We start from the raw sequence: 20,927 nt of genomic DNA, 5'->3' as shown, positions 1-20,927 counted from the left end.
GCATACAGGTGCCGGATTAAATAAATAAAGAATACAGGGTACTGCAAAGGCAGCCGCATGTTTGATTTTGCATCGCGCTTTCACTTTCAGTGAAAGCGCGATGCGAAAGTAAACACGCGGCTGACTTTGCCAAAGGGGAGTGAGAAGAAAAAAGTGAGTGGGGACAAATGAAGCAGAGAGTGTCATGCCGCCGGTAAAAGATCAAATACCGGTGGGCTTTGCCAAAAGGAGACAAGGCGGCAACAAGGAGGGACTAAGAAGCCTCCTTTACAATGAAAAGCCTACGTTTTGCATGCAACATGACGAAAACCAATTAGAAAGATGGGCGGGGCTTCAACTCCGCCTCCGAGAGCTTCAGAATCCGAATCCAAGAAGCTTGTGAATGCCCAGAGCAGCGCATGCGCTGCTTTTGACAGCCGAGACCTAAAAAGTCAAAGCAAGTATAACTGGTCACCTGCCCCTGCCCGCACTGCAAAGTGCAAAACTGAGTTTGCTCAATTAATTCATGCAAAATGATGAAATTTAACCTCATTAAAATCTTTTTACTCAAGAACAAAAATCAATTTTTTATTCAAGACAATATTTTCACTACATACTTTCTATTACAATTTCATGAGTATGCTAAACAATTGCAAACAATAACTGAAAAAACATTCTACATAAACTCAAAATGTGAACAAAATATATGACGTGAATAAACTTGTTGTCTGTCCCAATGCATTTCGGGATACAAGATCCCTTCATCAGGGGAACTGTGAAAATAAGGAAATTAAATACACAACATTAACTCACAACCATGGAGGAACATGTCACACTTAAACATTAACCAAATGCAAAACATTGTCCTAGTGTTGTGTCAGTACCAAAAACAATCGATCTCAAAGGGAGACAACCAAACCTTCACCAGTGAAACACAAACCACGCAGGTGTGCATGTTATATTCCCAACTTCTCTCGATGTGAACGAAAATGCAAACTTACTGAAACAATAACGTCAACTCAATACAGGGCCAATTCAAACGAAAATCCTAAAAACCACTGAAACGGAATGGCAACAAGTTATCGACTTCAATCTACGCCCTGTTTATGAAAACTGATACATGATCTTATTACTTGCTAATTATCTGGCTCAATAATCATTGCCAGCATCTATCCCACTGTCTAGGGATCCTGGAACACCAGGTCCGGACTGTATGCAAACGTCTGCAAAATGTATACAAAATCAGTGTTACCAAACCCTCTGTCTATTAATCTGTAGCAATTTAAGAAATGCATGTCTTAATTACACAGCATGGGTCCAATTCACAGAACTAACTTAAGACAACATCCTAAACTTACTACCATTTTGGTATTCACAGAAGGCACTTACTCATTTCGGTATTCACAGAAGTAAGGAGTCCTAACTTTGGGACTCCTAAATGCCTTCTGTGAATACCTAAAGTCATAAAGTTAGGATTTTTCTCAGTTTAGGAGTAGTAAAGTAAAGTTAGGAGTCCTAACTTTACTACTCCTAAACTGAGAAAAATCCTAATTTTAAGACTTTCGGTATTCACAGAAGGCATTAAGGAGTCCTAAAGTTAGGACTTCTAACTTCTGTGAATACCAAAATGAGTAAGTGCCTTCTGTGAATACCAAAATGAGTAAGTGCCTTCTGTGAATACCAAAATGGTTATTAAGTTTAGCATTTTGTCTTAAGTTAGTTCTGTGAACCGGGCCCCATCTTATTACCTTTCTCTCCTAAATGCTTTTTAGAACCACATCACGTTCCAGCAATTGCGACTATCTTTAAAATGCAGTGTTCACTGATGTCAACTGACGCCCACGTTTGTAGAAAATATGGTATCTGTAAGAAGACGAAATGCTCTTAAAAATTGTGTCTACCCACACGTTCTATGAGCCCATGTCTATATGTAAACCAAAAGTATTTACCTTACCGATAGTTAGTATTCCTGAAGTCCAGCACGGTTAAGAGTCTCGTCTACTGACTGCACAATGTCGAAGCTCCTCAAGCCTCTGCGAAAAAAACACAAAATTGCTACCACCCATCCCGATTGCCAACTTCTCCAATTCAGAAATTAAGTGTTTCTGCCACATTTACCTTCAGCCACAGCAACCTCCGACATAAGCTCTCCCTGCATTCCACCGCAACGCCGAGCGTGATCACCATCACAATTTTTGAAACTGACGTACAGGTCATGGAACTGAACAACGGACTCTGCAACTCAGTTCCCACCATCAAGTTGCAAACAACGGGTGCCTTCTTGCACCTGTATTCACAGGCTCAGAGAATTCAAAATTTGCAAACATACGTGACAAGAATTTTCAATTCTATTAAGGACAAGGAGGCGAGGATTATGCTTATTCTCATTTCTTTAATAGAAATACCCAGCAGCCAATAACAAGTAAAAAACCACAATATCCATGAACACTTGGGAACAACCATAGAGTCTGTCATATAAAAGGCCATGTAGAATGTCACACTTCCTCTTTCTTTGGTGAGAAAAAATTGTTCAAGTAACCAGAAAACAACATGGAAAGTCAATCACGGAAAACACCATCTCCAAACCAGGACTGCCAAGGAAAGTCCAAAACGCAAACGCCAGAGGAAGACAGGAACTACAATGCGCAGAAGAGCAGGCAGGAGAATCCAGATCGCAAGGAAGAGTCGTCACTTGGGGTCAGATCCTGAAGAGAGACACAGAGCCGTAATACACATTCCTTGTAATAGGAGCATAAAAGAAGGGTGGGTAGAAAGACAAGGCAAATGCATAATTTCAACAGTAAGAAACATTTGAACAAGTGTACAGGAACAATAATGCATACAATAACGGGTGGGATAATTCTCGCCTCCTTGTCCTCTTCTGGTACTGCTGCGAGGAGAGACCTTCATTGGCTGCCTATTCAGCACAGAATCTATTTTAAAATTCTGTGTTTGACCTACAGAGCTCTCGAGGATGGACCTAAAGGCGCTATCAGCTCCCTGCTTACCCGCTATCACCCTACAAGGTGTCTGCGCTCTTCGGGACTATTCCAACTTGTTGTCCCCCGCTTTAAGCTCACCAGATGGGGAGCTAGGGCCTTCTCCGTCGTTGCGCCACAGCTCTGGAACATCTTGCCGATGGAGTTGAAGATTTTACCCTCTCTATCGCTCTTTAAAAAGGCCTTAAAAACGTGGTGCTTTTCCAGAGCTTACACAGGTTGAGCTGCAGGGTTTTTTGTTATGAGCTGGATTTGGAATTAGGCGCCTTGACGCCCATTGGGCTAAGTTTGCGCATGATAAGACCCCCTTCAATTCAATTCAATTCAATAGAATTGAAAATTCTTGTCACGTATGTTTGCAAATTTTGAATTCTATTTCAGGACAGGAGGCTCCGATTATGCTTGTTTAAAGCTGATCCACCACAACAGAAGCAACAGTATCAATAGGCTTAAAATAAAAGGTTTTAAAAACAGAATCAGAGGACCAATCAGCGGCCTTCAGAATATCACCCAAAGTGATACCCATCGAGAAAGCTTTAGAAGCCATACCCCCTCGAGCAGAATGTGCCCCAAACACAGACACATCAATACCAGCTTCCGCCCTGAGCCAACGTACCCACCGAGCCAAAGTAGCCGGGGTAACGGGGCGAAAAGGTTTCTGCAAAGCAATCAACAACTGACCTTGCATATCAGAACGAAAAGAAGAAGTACTTAATTCGTAATCCTTAAGACATCGGACGACACAAAGTTTGGGACGAGCAGGGAAAGACGAATAAGAAATGAACGCAGTATTGGTCTTGGTACGTCGAGAAAGGCGAAATGTGACTCCCTCAGGAGTAAAACTGCGCCCGGCCAGATCTAAAGCACGGACATCAGACACCGCTTGCAGGAAACCAAGCACAACAACATAGTCAGTTTGGCTGACAGCTGTTTACGGGATAACAAAGAATTAACCGGCCAGGCTTCCAGAAAACGCAACACAACCGACACGTCCCATAAAGAAACGTACTTAGGACGCAACTAAAGGATGTTCACCCGCCGGCTTACCATCCACATGAAGGTGGCCTGCAGAGATAGCAGAACAGAAATTGTTCACCGTGCGATATGCCAAACCAGACGAAGCAAGCGAGGCCAAAAAGTTAACCATCACAGAAACATCTGCCGAAGTTGGATCAACTTTCCGTTGAACACACCAGTCACACCAACGCCGCCAAGAGCCCCTGTAGCGTTTGTGGGTACCAGGAGACCAGGCGTCACCGATGAATCTGGAAGAGTCTCCAGAAGGGCCCGGGACCGACCAGCGTTCCCCGAAATCCGCCACGCCAGTAGCAGGAGAGAGCCTGACAAAATCAGGGGATGCGGATTTTGAAGAGGGTCTAGCAGGAGATTCCACTTCTGAGGAAGAAGCAACGGTATCGCACAAACCATCTCCAGGAGAACCGGGAACCACGTCTGAGCTCTCCACAAGGGAGCAATCAAGATCAGCTCCATTTGGTAGCGCTTTCTGTAAGCTAGAACCCTGGGGATCATCATGAATGGGGGAAAGGCATAACACAGAGACGCAGGCCATGGCTGGAGAAAGGCATCCATGGCTATGGCTTCTGGATCCGGCCTCCAACTGAAGAACAGTGGGAGCTGGGTGTTGAGGCGGGAGGCAAACAGATCTATCTGGCATTGTCCCCAAGACCGGAGAATGCGACGGAACACTCGGGATGGAGTCTCGAATCGCTTAAGTCCCTCAGATGTCTCGAGTTCCAATCCGCAGCGAGATTGTTGCAGCCGGGGAGATACTCTGCAATAACAGTGATCTTCTGTTGCAGACAAAAGTGCCAAAAATCCTTGGCAATCTCCGCCCAGTTTGTTGATATAACTGACCGCCGATACATTGTCCATGTGGAGGAGTATACAGCAGTTGGACCGAAGGGGAGACAGGCAACAAATTGCAAAGGAGCCCGCCAGGAGTTCCAGACAATTGATGTGGAGGGATAGTTCCTGGGGAGACCACCGACCCCCCGTCGAGATGGGACTGTACCGGGCCCCCCAGTTCCAACGGCTGGCATCCGATTCGATCACTACCTCCGGCGAGGATTCGAACAGGGCTGGACCATTCCAAGCCTCCATATGATCCAGCCACCATTGCATCTCCGACCTCGCCTCCTCCGAGAGAGGAATTTGATCCGAATATCGGAGGCCGTTATGGAGATGACAAAATTTTAGGCGCTGCAAAGACCTGTAATGCAGAGGGGCCGGGAAGATCGCCTGAAGGGAAGAAGTCAAAAGACCGACAACTCGTGCTAACGATCTCAATGACACAGTCGGTCTCGCAATAACTGAAGTCAATTCTCTCCTTATATACGAATCTTCTGATTGCGTAATAGAAGTTGACATGTAAGAGAGTTGACCCGGAAAACCAAAAAGTCTATCACTTGAGTCGGGTGCAACACAGATTTCTGAACGTTCACCAGAAAGCCCAGGGACTGTAAGAGGTCGATGGACCACTCCAGATGAGACATCAGTTTGAGCGGACAATTCGCCAAACGGAGGATGTCGTCCAGGTAAATGATTAAACGAACACCCCGACTGCGAAGAGACTCCACGACCGGCCTCAACAGCTTCATGAAGCACCAAGGTGCCGACGAGAGGCCGAACAGGAGAACCTGATACTGGTACCAAGTCCCCTGCCAGTGGAACTGGAGAAAGCGGCGATGGGGACGGTAGATGGGAATGGACAAGTAAGCGTCCTTGAGATCGAGACAAACCATCCAGTCCTTCTCCTGCAAAAGATCCCGCAACAGATGGATCCCCTCCATCTTGAAGTGTCTGTAGACTACTCCCCCGTTGAACTCCTTGAGATTGAGCACTAACCTGGAGCCCCCTTCCTTTTTCTCCATGAGAAAAACCGTGCTGACGAACCCTTTTGGGTGACGCACGGTTGGAACAATCGCCCCCTTCAAGAGAAGTGACTTTAGTTCTTCGGAAATGAACTCCTGATCCCTTTGGGAGAAACAAAGAGGAGAGGGAGTGTGGGACTGATGCTGGGGCTGGTAAAACTCTATCTTGTACCCTTGGACCGTTTCCAGCACCCAAGCAACGTTGGAGATCAACCGCCAATTGTCTAGGAAAAAACGTATCCTGCCCCCCAGAACCACACTGCAAGCAGAAATTAGGCTCACCTGAAGTTGCGGAATCCTGATATCCGCCGGAGTTTCCACCTGAACGTCCTTTCTTGTACTGTCCTCGGCCTTTCCTTGAGGGGTAGAAATTGGACTTTTGGGAGTAGCCGGAATCTTGATTACCTCCTCTATGGGACTGAAACCCTCTCTGGTTGGGCTGTTGGGAACCACGGCCGAACGAGCGCCCCCTATTTCGTCCGGCCTTGCTGAAAACTGGACGGAAAGCCCGCCGAAGCGAGGCCTGAGCTCTGTCCAGACCACTGAAGGTGCTGACAAATTGAGTTAGTTCTTTCAAAAACGTCTGACCAAAAAGAAAGCCCTGAGCAGCCGGACCCGATTCCGAAGTGGAAAGCTCCGCCAGTTTAGGATCGAGCTTAAGGAGTATGGAACGACGTCTCTCTATGGAAAGAGCGCAGTTGGCGTTGCCAAGTTGGCAAATCGCCCTCTGAGCCCACTCAATAAGCTCATCCGGATCAACCATCGCAGATGACTCTTTGGCAATGAAGCCGAGATCTAAAATCTTCGTAAGTGGGCCCAGCAGATCAAGTACATTGTTCTGGCACGAACGCCAGGAACGGTCCAGACCCTTTTTTGGATCCTTAGCAAACTTACGAAGGTAAGTCACCATGGTGGGATCCACCTCTGGTGTGTCTGCCAGGTTGTCCGCCAGATCCGGTCTTGGGCACTTTGAACGGAGACGCGCGCGGACCTCCTTTCAAAAGGCTGATGGATGTGTTGTTGTACATATTCTGCCACCACCGGGGAGGGGAGCCAAGCAGTGGAATTGGGGTGGATAATGTCCGAGGGTTCAAAGGTTAGGACAGGAGGATGAGAGGGGGCATCCACAAAATGCTCCTTGCATTTCTTCTTCTTCGGAGGAGGCGGTACATGGTCAGAGGCCGACGAGGAAAGCTGATCATCACTGTCAGCCGCAGTTGGAGCAGACTTGGACTTGGCAGTGGGCAGAGACTAAGCCAACTTTTGAAAGTCAGAGTCATGAGGATTATTTGGGGAAGAAGTGGACTTACACGAAGCAGGAACCCAACCCTGCTGTTGAGCATACTGAGCCAAATGCCTCTTCAGAGGAGTGATAGCGCGAACCAGCGCTTTATTCATGGAATGTTGTACACCCCTATCAAGGGCTTCCACTAAATCATGTTCAAGAGACTCAGAGGCCTCCTCGTCATATTCACAGTCATCTTCATTATAATAATCACTCATGGTACACCAAAGTGTAAAATACTTCTACAAGATGACAGAAATATAGACTTGCCAAAGGCAAATTCAGGGGGTGTGACAAAAACCCCACAGCAATCCAAGGAAAAACAGAAAAAACTGCCTTAAAACAATTAGAAGGTGGAGGGAGGGCTTGCCGTTTGGAAAAATGCACTCTAGGCAGAGCCTATGCCAAATTATACAGCCGGTAGCTTTTTCCAACCACCACCGTCAGAAGGGGTTAAGAATTGAGGCTGTGGGCGGTCTGAGTCGCAAGGGACGTCCTTCACACAAGCTCTGATATCTGAGGTGACACGGAGAGCCGGAAATCGCCACCGCGCATGCGCGGACACCGGCTGCCTCAACCGAAGCGAAGGGAGCTTGCGCTGCAAGCGTGAGACCACAACAACCCCAAACTCCCACTCCACAATAGAAAGGACACGGGCACAAAGCGCCCGGACACAAAGGGAGGTGACACACGCTCCCAGCTACGGAACACCGCAACACGAAGCAACGCGGAAAGAGGCACACAGAAAACGCGGCATAGAGCGCGAGCAAAGCGCTGATCAAAATACCAATGAAGACACAGCAAAAGCGCAAAAGGTAAGAGAACTGCACTTAACTGGCTGCGGAGCAGCAAAGAAAGAAGAAGTGTGACGTTCTACATGGCCTTTTATATGGTGCACAGACATAATATCGACTCCAAAATATCGTTTGGACAGAATATCGAGTTTGAAATATCGTTTGGACAAAATATCGACAGGACAGAATATAGACAGCCAAAATATAGTTTTTAAGGTAAGTGAAGTAATATCGACTGTAAATAATATAGAAAGTGAAAATATCCAAGTATATAATCTAGATAGTAAAAAATATCATTTTTTAAATAATATTAAATTATTTATAGTGTTTTTTCATGTTATAATATGTGTGAAAAGTGTCATTTTATGTTATAATTATTTTTAATAATGATTTTTTTTAATTATTGTGTAATTTTATTCTGTAGCGGGTTGTGGGTTTATAGGGGAATAGGGTGGGAAGTAATTTAATTATAATTAATTAAATATGTACATTTATTTATTGGTAGTAATATTTAATTAATTGGTAAGTAAATAATATTTGTTAATTATTTAAAATTTAATTGGTAATTAATTTAATTTTATTGATTAATTGCTAATTATGTAAATTTAAATAATTTATTTCCTGTAGCGGGTTGTGGGTTTATAGGGGAATAGGGTGGGAAGTAATTTAATTATAATTAATTAAATATGTAAATTTAATAATTGGTAGTAATATTTAATTAATTGTTAATTAAAAAATATTTGTTAATTAATTAAAATTTAATTGGTAATTAATTTAATTTAATTGATTACTTGCTAATTATGTTAAATTAAATTATTTATTTCCTGTAGCGGGTTGTGGGTTTATAGGGGAATAGAGTGGGAAGTAATTTAATAATAATTAATGAAATAATAACATTTATTTAATTGTATTTAATATAAAATATTGTATTTAATATAAAATAATTGTAAATTAAATTTTAATTATCAAATAAATAATTGGTAATTAGTTATAAATTAGTATTAATAGGTAACTAATTGAAATATTTACAGTTTTTGGTTTTTGAGTACAGGGGTATTTTTAGGGTTCAGGGTCAGTTTTTAGTTTTGGGTAAAGGGGTATTTTTAGGGTTCAGGGTCAGTTTTTAGTTTTTGGGTAAAGGGGTATTTTTAGGGTTCAGGGTCAGTTTTTGGTTTTTGGGTAAAGGGGTATTTTTAGGCTTCAGGGTCAGTTTTTAGTTTTTGGGTAAAGGGGTATTTTTAGGGTTCAGGGTCAGTTTTTGGTTTTTGGGTAAAGGGGTATTTTTAGGGTTCAGGGTCAGTTTTTAGTTTTTGGGTAAAGGGGTATTTTTAGGGTTCAGGGTAAGTTTTGGGTTTTTGGGTAAACGGTTTTTTTTAGGGTTCAGGGTCAGTTTTGGGTTTTTGGGGTACAGGGGTACAGTGTAAAAATAAAGTAAAATTAATTTTACATTAAATTAATTTAATGAAATTTAATTAAATTAAAATATATTAAATTAATTTTAAATAATTTAAATTAAAAAAATGTATTATATACTTGCCAATAGAATAGTAATTTTTACTCTTTTGTATTTGTATGTTAATAATATTGGCTATTATTTAATTAAATTTTGTTACTATATATATATATATGTTTTAAGAAATATGAATAAAAAAATATTATTTTTTTACTTTCATTAATTATTTAATTATTAAAAGTTATTTTAAGTATTGTTAAGTATATTTTAGTAATTAATTTTTTCTATTAATGTAATCAAACATTATTTTTATTAAAGTCGATATTTTTTACAACGATATTTTTGTAAACGATATTTTAAACTCGATATTTTTGTACTTACCTGTTTGTAGATACAAACTCGATATTCTGTCAGTCGTTATTTTGTCAACGATATTTTTTCCAGTCGATATTATGTCCCTCGATATTTTTTCAGTGATCCCTTTTATATGACAGACTCTATGGTTGTTCTCAAGTGTTCATGAGTATTGTGGTTTTTTACTTGTTATTGGCTGCTGGGCATTTCTATTAAAGAAATGAGAATAAGAATAATCGGAGCCTCCTGTCCTGAAATAGAATTCTATTTAACCGCTAGTCTAGAGTTCAAACCACAGCCCAAAACACTATCAGTCACCGCCAGTTCTATCACAATGAAATCCATAGGTAAGAGCAAAACTAACAAATATCGCAAAACGGTGAACCACTCACAAAAACTCACATCTTCCTATACGGCAGTGTGTAACAGTCGACAGGGAGAATTCTTTTTTTTCTTTTGTGAAAAAAGACTGGTTAAAATAAAAACATGCAACACACAGTGATGTGCTGGACAAACACACACACACCAATTGTTAGTGAACATGGATGTTTAGTACATGCTCATAATGTGTGTGAGTTGACATGATGACAGAGAACATAAAAGACAAAATTGCTGCACGTGTAAACCTGGGTGGGTCGACGACCCCCCACACCTAATTCCTTAAATAGGTCATGATTGCTCCGCAACTGCGGAACGCATTTAAGGAGAGAAACCTGTACACTTATACTAAATTGAATGAGGGTGCGTAGAGTAGAAACACCATGTCTAATGTGTAATTTAATCCATGTGGTATCATAGTGTTGAGGAATTTTATCCACCATATTTCACGACAGGACAACCGTTTGGCATTATCTCGGTCTGGCAGAAATTAAATTTTCTCTAGTATTTTTAATCTGAGTTGGGGAATTGTGTGGTTACGTTTTACCCAATGTGTAGCCAAACTTGAGTTCACAGCTTTGTTTCTTATGCGACTTTTATGTTCAGTTATGCGTACCTTAACTTTTCTTTCCGTTTTGCCTATATATAGCTTGCCACACGGGCATTTAATGCTGTAAATTACATATGAAGAGTTGCTATCAGCCTGGTCCCTCAACTTAATACATTTTCCAGTCTGATGATGTAGGATCGTCGATACCACAATGTTAGGCCAGCCTCAGACAGCCGGCCAAACTGAAATGCACACTTAGCAGTGCCCATTATTACTCAAAAATCTGAGGATGGGCGTGCACCATCCCGACCGGGCTGGCTCCTGGAAAAATAAAATGATAATGAAATTGTTATATTATCATGTTAATTTTCTCGTTTGCCTCTGCTAGCTTTCAGCAGGGGGTGACACTCCTCCGCTATAACAGAGGAGCCGCCCATGCGTCACAGTCTTCTAGGAACTGTAAAATGGAAGTGTCCTGCTGCACCAAATCTCGGCCTTTTGCAAAGGCTGATGGTGCAGACAGCAGTCGATGGCACAGCTGTTGCCGCCAGAGGTTTGCAGACAATCATAAAAGCGCATTGCGCTTCACTGTCTGCCTGACTGGTGACAGAACTCTGCTGGGGATCTGCAGGTGTTGCTTGGTCTGCTGCTCTCCCTGGTGCAATGCCTCCTGGTACTGTGGGGTTCCTTCTGCAGTGACTCCCTTCTCTTTGCGCTTTGAGTCATGAAACGCACCCTCAGGCTGAGAGCTCTCTCTGTGTAGCCAGCCGCGGTCGGTAATGGGTGTACCTGCAGGGCGGTGATGTGGGGAGGGGGAGGGGCAGGGTGGGGGGTAGTAATCTATGGAATACGGAGCTTTACAGGTAAGTAAACATTTTAATAAATAAAACTAATTTAGTTGCGCGCACTGCATCGCATTTTGGGGTGCAGTGCACGCAACGAAATTCGTTTTATTTATTTAAATGTTTACTTACCTGTAACGCGCCGTAATCCCCTTGCACCATTTTTTAGAGCTAGCACAATGGAACACAGGGGTGCACTGTATTTTTGTGAATACAGCGCATCCCTGCATTTTTGAAGTGACGCAGCACAGCACTGTTAAATGGCTTGCAGCGCTGCATCATTTCTTTGTAAATAGGCCCCCTATGTTCCAGTACTAAACTTGTTTAGCTCTGGAAAATTCTTGAAAGTAGTTCAAAGCAGTGCACAGCGCTGCTCTGCATTACTTAGCGTGAAGGGGGTGTACCATTGGTGGTGCATGGGCATTCCCACGCAACCATCCAAGGTTTAGCGCCCATCTCAAATAGGTGCTATGAAGGAGAAATGCTTTAATTTTTCCTTTCTTTTTCAACTCTGCATGTGTGCTGCACTGTACAGCACACATACAAAGTGGGAAAAGGTTTAAAGTTAGTCTGAGCATAGTTTTTCGTACTGGAAGAGCATCCCTACAGTACAAAAGCTATGCTAGTCTCATGCAGACACCCTTGCGCTGTGGTGCAAAGGTGTGTGCATGGCACCCGGTAGCTGTGAGTAACTTTACGCTTACATTTGTGAATAGCCCAGCTAAAATTTTCTGATTACAAAATGTGAGAGGAGAAATAGGCATTTAAGGCATTATATATTTTTAAAGAGTCTAAACATATTTAAGATAAGAGATCTCTCCCCAAGTCCAGCATGTCCTTTCAACGTCTGTTTACTCATGCTACCTATCTGCCCTGTCACCTAAAACATCAATAATGTTAATGTAGTAACATTTTGGTAGACATAGAAAGTTTTCTTTTAATCTTTCATTTACATGTATGTGAGTAGATTTTTAGAGGTGCACAAAGGCATTTACTTATATGTCTCATATTTGTAACTAATAGATTTGTGCACCAATGTTTAGTAAGACCCCCTGAAGGAGTTGTATGTTTGAACATCAAATTATTTTCCTTTTTCCCAATTCTTCTTGTCATTAAATTTCACTGACTGAATGTACATTGAATTTTTTTTCGAAAACATTATATTTCGAGTATAATATAAGAAAATATACCACATATAAGACTATTGTTCATAAACATATTTCTCTGCATACCTTATAAAGCACTGATTTCAAAGTTCATTAAAATACATCTTTAAAAAAGTAACATAAAGCAGAAAAAACAGCAAGGCTGCTATTGTAAAAGATAGTGAACACTGTCAACTGTCACGGACTACACGATTTTCAGACTTGTAAGAATTTAAATGTATATTAAAAACAAATGGAAAAGAATATATAAGGGTATTGTTTTGTTTCAATAAGCTGTATCAGGAAAGAGAAAAAAATGTATATCCATATGAACAGGGAGGTAAAGGATTCTCCAGCAACATGTCGCTCAGGGCAGGCACATTCTGTGAGCTAGGTGAACATTCTAACTCTTTCTTAGAACTCTCAGAGCTCATAGACTGGTATTAAAGGAAAAAGGCATAATGAAGTTTGATTTATTGCTGTAATGATGTTAGCAATCAGGCTCTAATTATGTGTCCTCTCAGTAGATATCAACTGGCTAGGGGGCCAATCAAATACAGGATTTTTGGTAGTGCACAGCTGTCTGATTACAGTCATGCGTATTACACGGCTCACCCACTCTCATTAAGAGGAATGTCCATCCATGAGTTGCTGATTTTTCTCATGGATTTTTCTCATGGTCTACCTGTTGCTTTGCACTGTTCAGCTGTGGACAGTATAATCGCCTAAGATGGTGTCTACAGAGATGTGCCCTAATTTGCAGAATCTGTCCCTGGCACCAGTATCTCATCGTCAATAAATGTTCCTGTCTTTTCTTGCCCACAGAATATTCATCAACAACACCCCACAATAACGTTACAGGAGACTTCCCAGGATATTACAATCATACAACAACAGGTAATTTATTATTCTACAAGGCAAAAATATGGACAGGGTTATGTTTTGTGAGTACCTGGGATGGTACAGCGTGGCAGCCCTTGAAATGCGGGCAAGCTTCTGACCAGCTCTTACGCTAAAAGTATATTGTTGCTTACAGAACCATTTTTAAACATAATGCATTATTTTGTTATTGCAACAAAACTATGTGCTAGGCCCGTCTTGTGTGTGCGCATCCTTGTTTTGACTGCCATGTATCAAGATCTGTTACTTCTAAAGTATGACAAGTATTGGTGTCTATTGCCTGTGGTTGAGGCTTAGTTTTTTCTTCTCAGCCCTGCTCTCCTTTGGGACCTTCTCTTGGCCTGATATCCCCTTCTGGCAAGATTTCTCCTTCTAGCATTACTTCCTGCATTTCACTCTTACTTATATGATCTCAAATCTCCAATCCTTCAAAGCTGTATCTGAGGCATGGACCTTCTCCTATGCTCAGTCATCAACCTTTGGTCTCCTCCAACTCTCACCCCTATCTTAAATGTCATCACCACCTCTGTTCTAAAATACTTCTCGCCCTTGTCTGTGAAAAGTGCCCATATCATCCTCCCTCCACAAAACCTGACTCAGTGACCTTTCCAGGTACCATCCCATTACCCATCTCACCTCCCTCAGGAAAGTCCTTGAAAAAGTGGGTGTATTCCAATTAATAAGCCCAATTGCTGACAAAGACCTTCTGAAGGGATCTGACTGAGGCATCCAAAATTGTTCCAGCCCTGAAACCTCAGAACTGCATGTCAACTAGGATGCTCAGCAACCATCTAACAACAATACGCCCCTCCTTGTCTTATCATAGCACAGCAAACCATAAACACCCCCTTCATAATGGGCGTCCACCATCCCAAAGTGACTCTCCTCATTATTGGCTTTGCAAAACATTCCAGTTCCAGTTTGAATACTTTATTTCGGTCAACGACCCTAAAAGCATTACAAAATATAAAGCACATTGTGATATTAGTCAAATCAACACAGGTTAAACATGTTCTAGGTAAAAGGACCACAATGTAACATTTTAGATTAAATAAAATCTCTACATAAGATCAAATATAAAACACAATGTTAAAAGCAAAATTGCATAACAACATTGTTTTGTTATAAAATTAGAAGTTTCTTTGCAGGTTATATTTAATAGGCAGCAGGGCTAGGATGTACAGTGGCAACTATCATGAATGTGCTCAATGTTTGATTTCTGCGTAATTGTCCTGGCCCGACCAGGCCAGACTGCTTCTAAAACTTTAGCTATAAAAAAGACCACACAAGAGCCAGTGTTTGCCCTGCAGATCCGCAAGGCTTGTTTGTGGAACCGTGTTCCAAGAAGTCTACATAAAGGTACAACCCAGCATCTTCTTTGTCTAGTATATGCTGGGCAAATGAAAAGTAGATGAGCATCTGTCTCCTGGGCTTCTCCACAGGCCAGGCAGGCCAGGCAGGCTGCGCTACTCTCTGTGTGTGGCCTCCATTTACAGGTGAAAGATACGAGTTGCACAATACCCAACCTAAATTTTATATGCAAAGATCTGGTAAATGGCGGGTCAATCTCTTCCAGGTACGTTTCAAATCTTGGTTCACATTTGTGGTTCAGCAGGCACTCAGATAAGCCGCCACTACTGGTGGATGTCAATACCTTCCTCCACTCATTAGTCCAGAAGCATCTTTGACCCGTTTTATCGAAGAAGCAGAGATGTGCCCAGGGCATTGCCAAAAATCAGAGACCCTCAGTGCAATAAGAGATTGCCTAATGTAGCTTAGCTACTGCAAAGTGTTAACACACCAGGGGGGTCCGGGAATATCCTTTAGTCTGTTCCTATAGCATTCCAGCTCAGGGACCAGCCATAATCTCAGCCAGGATAAGATTGGTTTTAATCTCACCGTGGCATCAATTGGGTAAATATTTAGGTCCACTTGCGGTGTACTTTGGGGGAGTTTAAGTGCTAACCATAAAAACTTGTTTTCCGTAATCTCTAGCGAATTCACTTTGCTGAGGCCCCCAGAGTTCAGAGCCATAAGTTACCGCAGCCATGGCTTGGGCTCTCTGGATCTGCAATAGTGGGGACATTGGATCAAAAGATGTATTATCATAAAAGTTCAGCGTGACAGCTGCCCTATGATTAAGAAGTAGCCCACTTTTGACTATCTGACTGTTTCATGAGCTGTGCTGGACAGACATATACCCAGGTAGTCAAAATCTGAAACTCTCTCGAGATCGGCTCCCCCTAGTCTAATTGTTAATTGGAATAGATTATTGGGATGAATAGCTGTAAAGTATGGTTCCAAATTTAAAGTAGTTGAAAAGGTAGTTTATTCACAAGAAGCACAGGAGCATGGTAGGACAAGCCTACACAGGACTTCTTCCCTCAGCAACTGTCCAGCTAGAATACACAGCAAGGAATCCTCCTAGCGAGGACTCAATAGAAGGTTAAACAATAACATTTCCAGAATGTAAATAACAACATGACACATCTTCCCCTTTAAGGGAAACGAAAAAAAACAAAAAATAAAAAGATTAAAAAAAATTAAATACATAGCAATATTAACAAACAAAATCTTCCAACCATTTAGGTTTACCACAAATACCTTTCTTACGTTGAAGAACATCTTCATTAAAAACAGTTTCATTACATGTAACAGCATTGCTGCTTGACTCAATACCATCAGAATAATCATTACTGTGATTACTTACAGTTACATCACTATCATTGCTAACAGAAGAAGAATTATTAGTTAAATTCAAATCATGAGAAATGAAATTTTCCGAAACCACTAAGCCACCATGATCCTCTTTGTGAAAAGGAACAATTTCAGGCATATTTCCAGGTATTTTACAAGATGACTGAGAAGGATTATTCTTTCCTTCTCAAGTTCCACACCTTGCCATCACTTAAGAGTACAGCATTTCGTAAAACTTTTTTGATCAGTAAAGGTTCTGAAAATTGAGACTCACCCTTTCTAACTCTCCAAGGCTTTTTAACCTTGACCCACATACCAGCCTTAACATCTACAGAACCATCACCAAATTTGTTATCAAAACTACGTTTATACTGAAGATGTTTTTCTAAAATATCATTTCTTACCTTATTCATACAAATGTCTAAACATGTATTTTTATGCAACCAATCAGGAGTACACTTTGTTCTAGCAACACGACCTCTCATTATTTCAAAAGGTGACATTTTCAAGGCATCATGAATATTAGTTCTATAAGACCCTACAGCCTTATAAACATGAGTCTCCCAATCCTCATTTTTCATGCTAGCAATTTGAATGGCATTCTTAAGTACTTTGTTAAACCTTTCACACAAACCATTCCCACTAGGGTTGTATAAGGATGTGGTTTTGTGAATAATTCCAGTTCTATCAAAATAAGATTTAGTTAATTTTGACATAAACTGAACACCATTATCACTAATGATTTGATTAGGAAGACCTTCTTCAATGAAAACTTTGTCCACAAATCCTAACACATTAGCTGAATCTACTTTATCGACAACAGTAATGCATGGCCATCTTGAAAAAATATCAATTATGGAAATTATATATTTCTGATTGTCTCCTATAGGCCCCATAATGTCAATAGCAACCGTTTTCCATGGACCCTCCGGAATGATTGGTTCACACATATCAGGCCTCAAAGTGTTAAGTACTTTGTCCGAATTTGAACAAATAACACATTCACGAACTAACCTTTCTGCCAGGCATCAATACCTGGCAACCAATACCATTGTTTTACATTTTGTTTAGTTTTAACAATACCACAATGGTCCTTGTGACAAAGTTGTAAAATAGATTTCCTCAAAGACAAAGGAGGAATGGCTTTATCTCCCGGAAAATAAAATTATCCAAGACAGTCAACTCATTCCTTACTTCCCAAAAGTGCTTAAGATCAGAAGAAATTCTACTTTTATCCGGCCAACCCTGATGAATGAAAGAAATTGCAGAATTTAAGATGTTATCTTTCAAATACTCCTCCAACCATATCTTCTTTTCAATACAGAAAGGATTCTCATCATGGATAAGAGCAATTTGTAATGAATCCCAATCACTTACATCACATTCTTGCAAATCAGATGCATGCGAGAAAGAAAATCAGCAATTACATTGCTTTTGCCAGGAAAATAAACAATTTTAACTAAGAAATCTTGCAAACGCATCGACACTCCTGCTATCCTAGCAGAAGCATCATGGAGTCCTTCAGTAGAAAGGAGTTTGGTGAGAGGTTTATGATCAGACCTTACCACACATTCTTTACCCCAAACAAAACTACGAAAATGTTCCAAAGCCCAAACCACAGCCAAAGTTTCTTTCTCAATAACAGAACATTTGCTCTCAGGATTAGAAAGAGCTCTGGAACCGTAAGCGATAATATGTTCCTTCCCAAAATCATCTATTTGAGAAAGTACTCCACCTAATCCTTTGTTGCTCGCATCTACAGTAATGATTGAGCTAGAATCCAAATTAAAAGGACTTAAATGGGAGCATGAATAATGTTCAATGTAATGCTATTAAATTCATCTTCACATAAAGCAGACCACTCGAACTTGACTTTACTCTTAAGGAGTTGTCTGATGTTGAAAACTTGACTAGAAAACCCTTTAATAAATTTAGCATAAAATTCGACCATTCCTAAAAATGACCAAACATCGTCTTTGCTTGAAGGAGGAGGTGCTTCTTTTATAGCATCCACTAATTTTGGTTTAGTAGACACTCCATCGGAACACAATACATGACCTAAATAAGTCAAGGACTTAACACCAAAATTACATTTAGAATATTCAATAGTCAAACCTTTGCTTTCCAGAATACTTAAAACTTCCTCCAGAACAGAATTATGCTCAAGTTCATCCTTACCAAAAATCAGAATGTCGTCCTGAAAAAACTTAACTTTAGAGTGCTTCCCAAACAGTTGATACATAATACGCTGGAAGATAGCAGTGGCCGAAGCCAAACCAAAAGGCATTCTCTTTAACTGAAAACACCCCATGGGGGTGATGAATGCAATAAGATGTCTACTATCTTTATCCAGCAAAATCTGATGGTACGCTGAGGATAAATCAACTGTGGAAAAAATAGCAGCACCATTAACAGACGACAAATTTCATTGATTTTCGGCAGGGGAAATTTATCCACTACAATATTTTCGTTAAGATGATGAAGATGAATACATAAATGGATTTTCCCATTGGCACGTCTAGCAACTACGACAGGGGAAATCCATCCCGAGGATCCCGAGGATTCTACAGATTCAATTATATCCTCCTTAACTAATCTTTCCAATTCTTTTTCAACCTCACTCCGAATCAAAATGGGAATATTTCTAGTCTTAAATGTTTTGGGAACAGCATTACTCTTTAAAACTATACAAAGTGAAAATCCTTCAAAACTGCCAATATTACCACTCAAAACCTTTGGAAATTTTTTAAGCATTAAATTACCTATTTCCACACCATCGTTAATAACTAAAACAGGCTCGGGACTGGTAGGGTTCAAAATTATATCTAAGTTGCCTTGGTCTCTCCAACCGAGAACAGACGGCCCATGTTTAGCAATGTATAATTTTCCAAAAGATTCCCTCCCCTTGAATTGTTCTTGAAGGTGATCAATCTTCTGCCATTTTTTGTAAGTTCCACAACATAAACATCAATAGTCTCACCTGGAAGCTGTTTCCTGCGAAAAAATGTATATCTTGTTATTCCTATACAAACTTTAGGAGAAAAATGGCTATCGAAATCTTTCAAAATATTGTCAAAAACATTTGAATCACCATCCCCTGATGTTTTAGACATTTCATCGTAAATTTTCAAACCACAGGCACCAATGGAATGCAAAAATAACTTTTTTTTCCTTTCAGGTTTAATTTTTCCTTCTTCATCGATAGTTTCAATAAAGTAAAAAAAGTAAGCCTTCCATTGTGACCATTTCATACATGGTTCAACACCAGTAGGCCAAAAGGCTTGAGGAGATTGAATGGTGAAGTTTTGAGTGGCCATAGTAATGCAAAATAAATTGTTAGAATGTAATTATCAGTAAAGCAGCATAAAAAAACTTTTCTAGATAAAACTGAGAAAGAACAAAATTCCTCTCAAAGTCAGTCATTTTGCTGCTTATTACAACTTCCAGTGTAAAACGCGAACGAATAAATCCTTCAAATCTAATTGATAGAACAAGGATATCCTTCGAGAAAGTCTCCGTGTGAGATCGGTGTTGTCATGGAAACGCTGAAAAATGGCTGCCAGCGTATTACGTCACCACGTAAGTACGTGCATAGCGTCAAAACGTGCGCAACGTTTATCGTCACTGAAATACAGAATCCACCTAATACGGCGTCAATCGTCATCATTCACCGAAGTGAAGAATCAGCATCTGGCGGGGGGCGGAGCTAGCCGTCAAGCGAAATGGCTGCCTGATCCCGCGGCTCTGCCGTGCACAGACGATAATATCCTGCATTATCCTGACCCAGCAACGATAGAGGGCCGATTCCGGGTCTCACAGACTGCCCAGAGTGTGGTGATCGAGCGGGCGCCCTGACGGCAACGGGAGAGAGCTGAGCGGAGCAGTGACCGCGTCACTGAGGAGCAAGGCCGGGAAGCTGTGGTCCGGAGTGCATACGGCGCCCGTGCGGCGTAACGAGGCGTGCGGACAAGGGCGGCGCACGGTGCCGCTCCAGCGGTCTCCCCCCCCCGCCTGGGAGCAGGGGGCATACCTGGAGTGTTTTTGGGGGCTGGCGCCCCCCGCGCGCCAACGCTCATCGGCGCAGACATTACAGAGACTACCCCCACCTCTAAAATAAAAGAACAAACGCGCAATACAGCGAAGGGGCGCCACGCCCCCCCCCGAAGCGGCAGGCGGACGAGTGCCCGACCTCGGATGACTCTGAAGTTTCACAGCGTGACGGCCACCGTTAGAGGCTGAACTGGGGGCTCCTACCCTGGCTGACTTGAGTAGAGCGGAGGACTACCCCCTGGAGGGACTTCGCTCCATTCTTCTATACCGCGCCTGGTGAGTTGGTGGGTCAAGGTGCTCGCAGGGCGGCCAATGCCATCGCGCTTGGTGTGAATTGCGTTTCCTGATCGTCACAGGGCCAGCTCCTTTGGCAGCGGGACCCCCACCTCCTCACTCCCCAGACTTGTCTTTCCTTCGAAGACGCAGCCTGCTCTGTTTGGATGCTGCGGCGCACACCCTGGCGGCCCTGGGTCGAGGTAGTGCGTGGCCCTCGGGGTGGAGCGGCGATTGCATAGGGCTGGACGTCTTCCCTTTCTGCCACACGCCGGAGGGTGGTTCGAGGTGTGGAAGCTGACCTAGGGGGGCATAGACTTGTGCTTACGCATTCTGT

General features: G+C 41.9%; 1 protein-coding gene across 1 annotated transcript in view; it reads left to right on the top strand.

The window, feature by feature from the left end:
• The window catches only part of LOC144828385 (uncharacterized), a 169,439-nt gene that overhangs the window by 12,091 nt on the left and 136,421 nt on the right, over window positions 1-20,927 (top strand). Inside the window, exon 2 of the mRNA XM_078686498.1 lies at window positions 13,496-13,567. Coding sequence (XP_078542624.1) covers window positions 13,496-13,567 — 72 coding nt within the window. The remainder of the gene's footprint in view (window positions 1-13,495; window positions 13,568-20,927) is intronic.

The sequence above is a fragment of the Lissotriton helveticus genome, chromosome 4_1 (genome assembly GCF_964261635.1).
Source record: "Lissotriton helveticus chromosome 4_1, aLisHel1.1, whole genome shotgun sequence".
Classification (NCBI taxonomy): domain Eukaryota; kingdom Metazoa; phylum Chordata; class Amphibia; order Caudata; family Salamandridae; genus Lissotriton; species Lissotriton helveticus.
The sequence above is the reverse complement of the archived record's forward strand: the minus strand, read 5'-3'. Positions and strand labels throughout refer to the sequence as shown.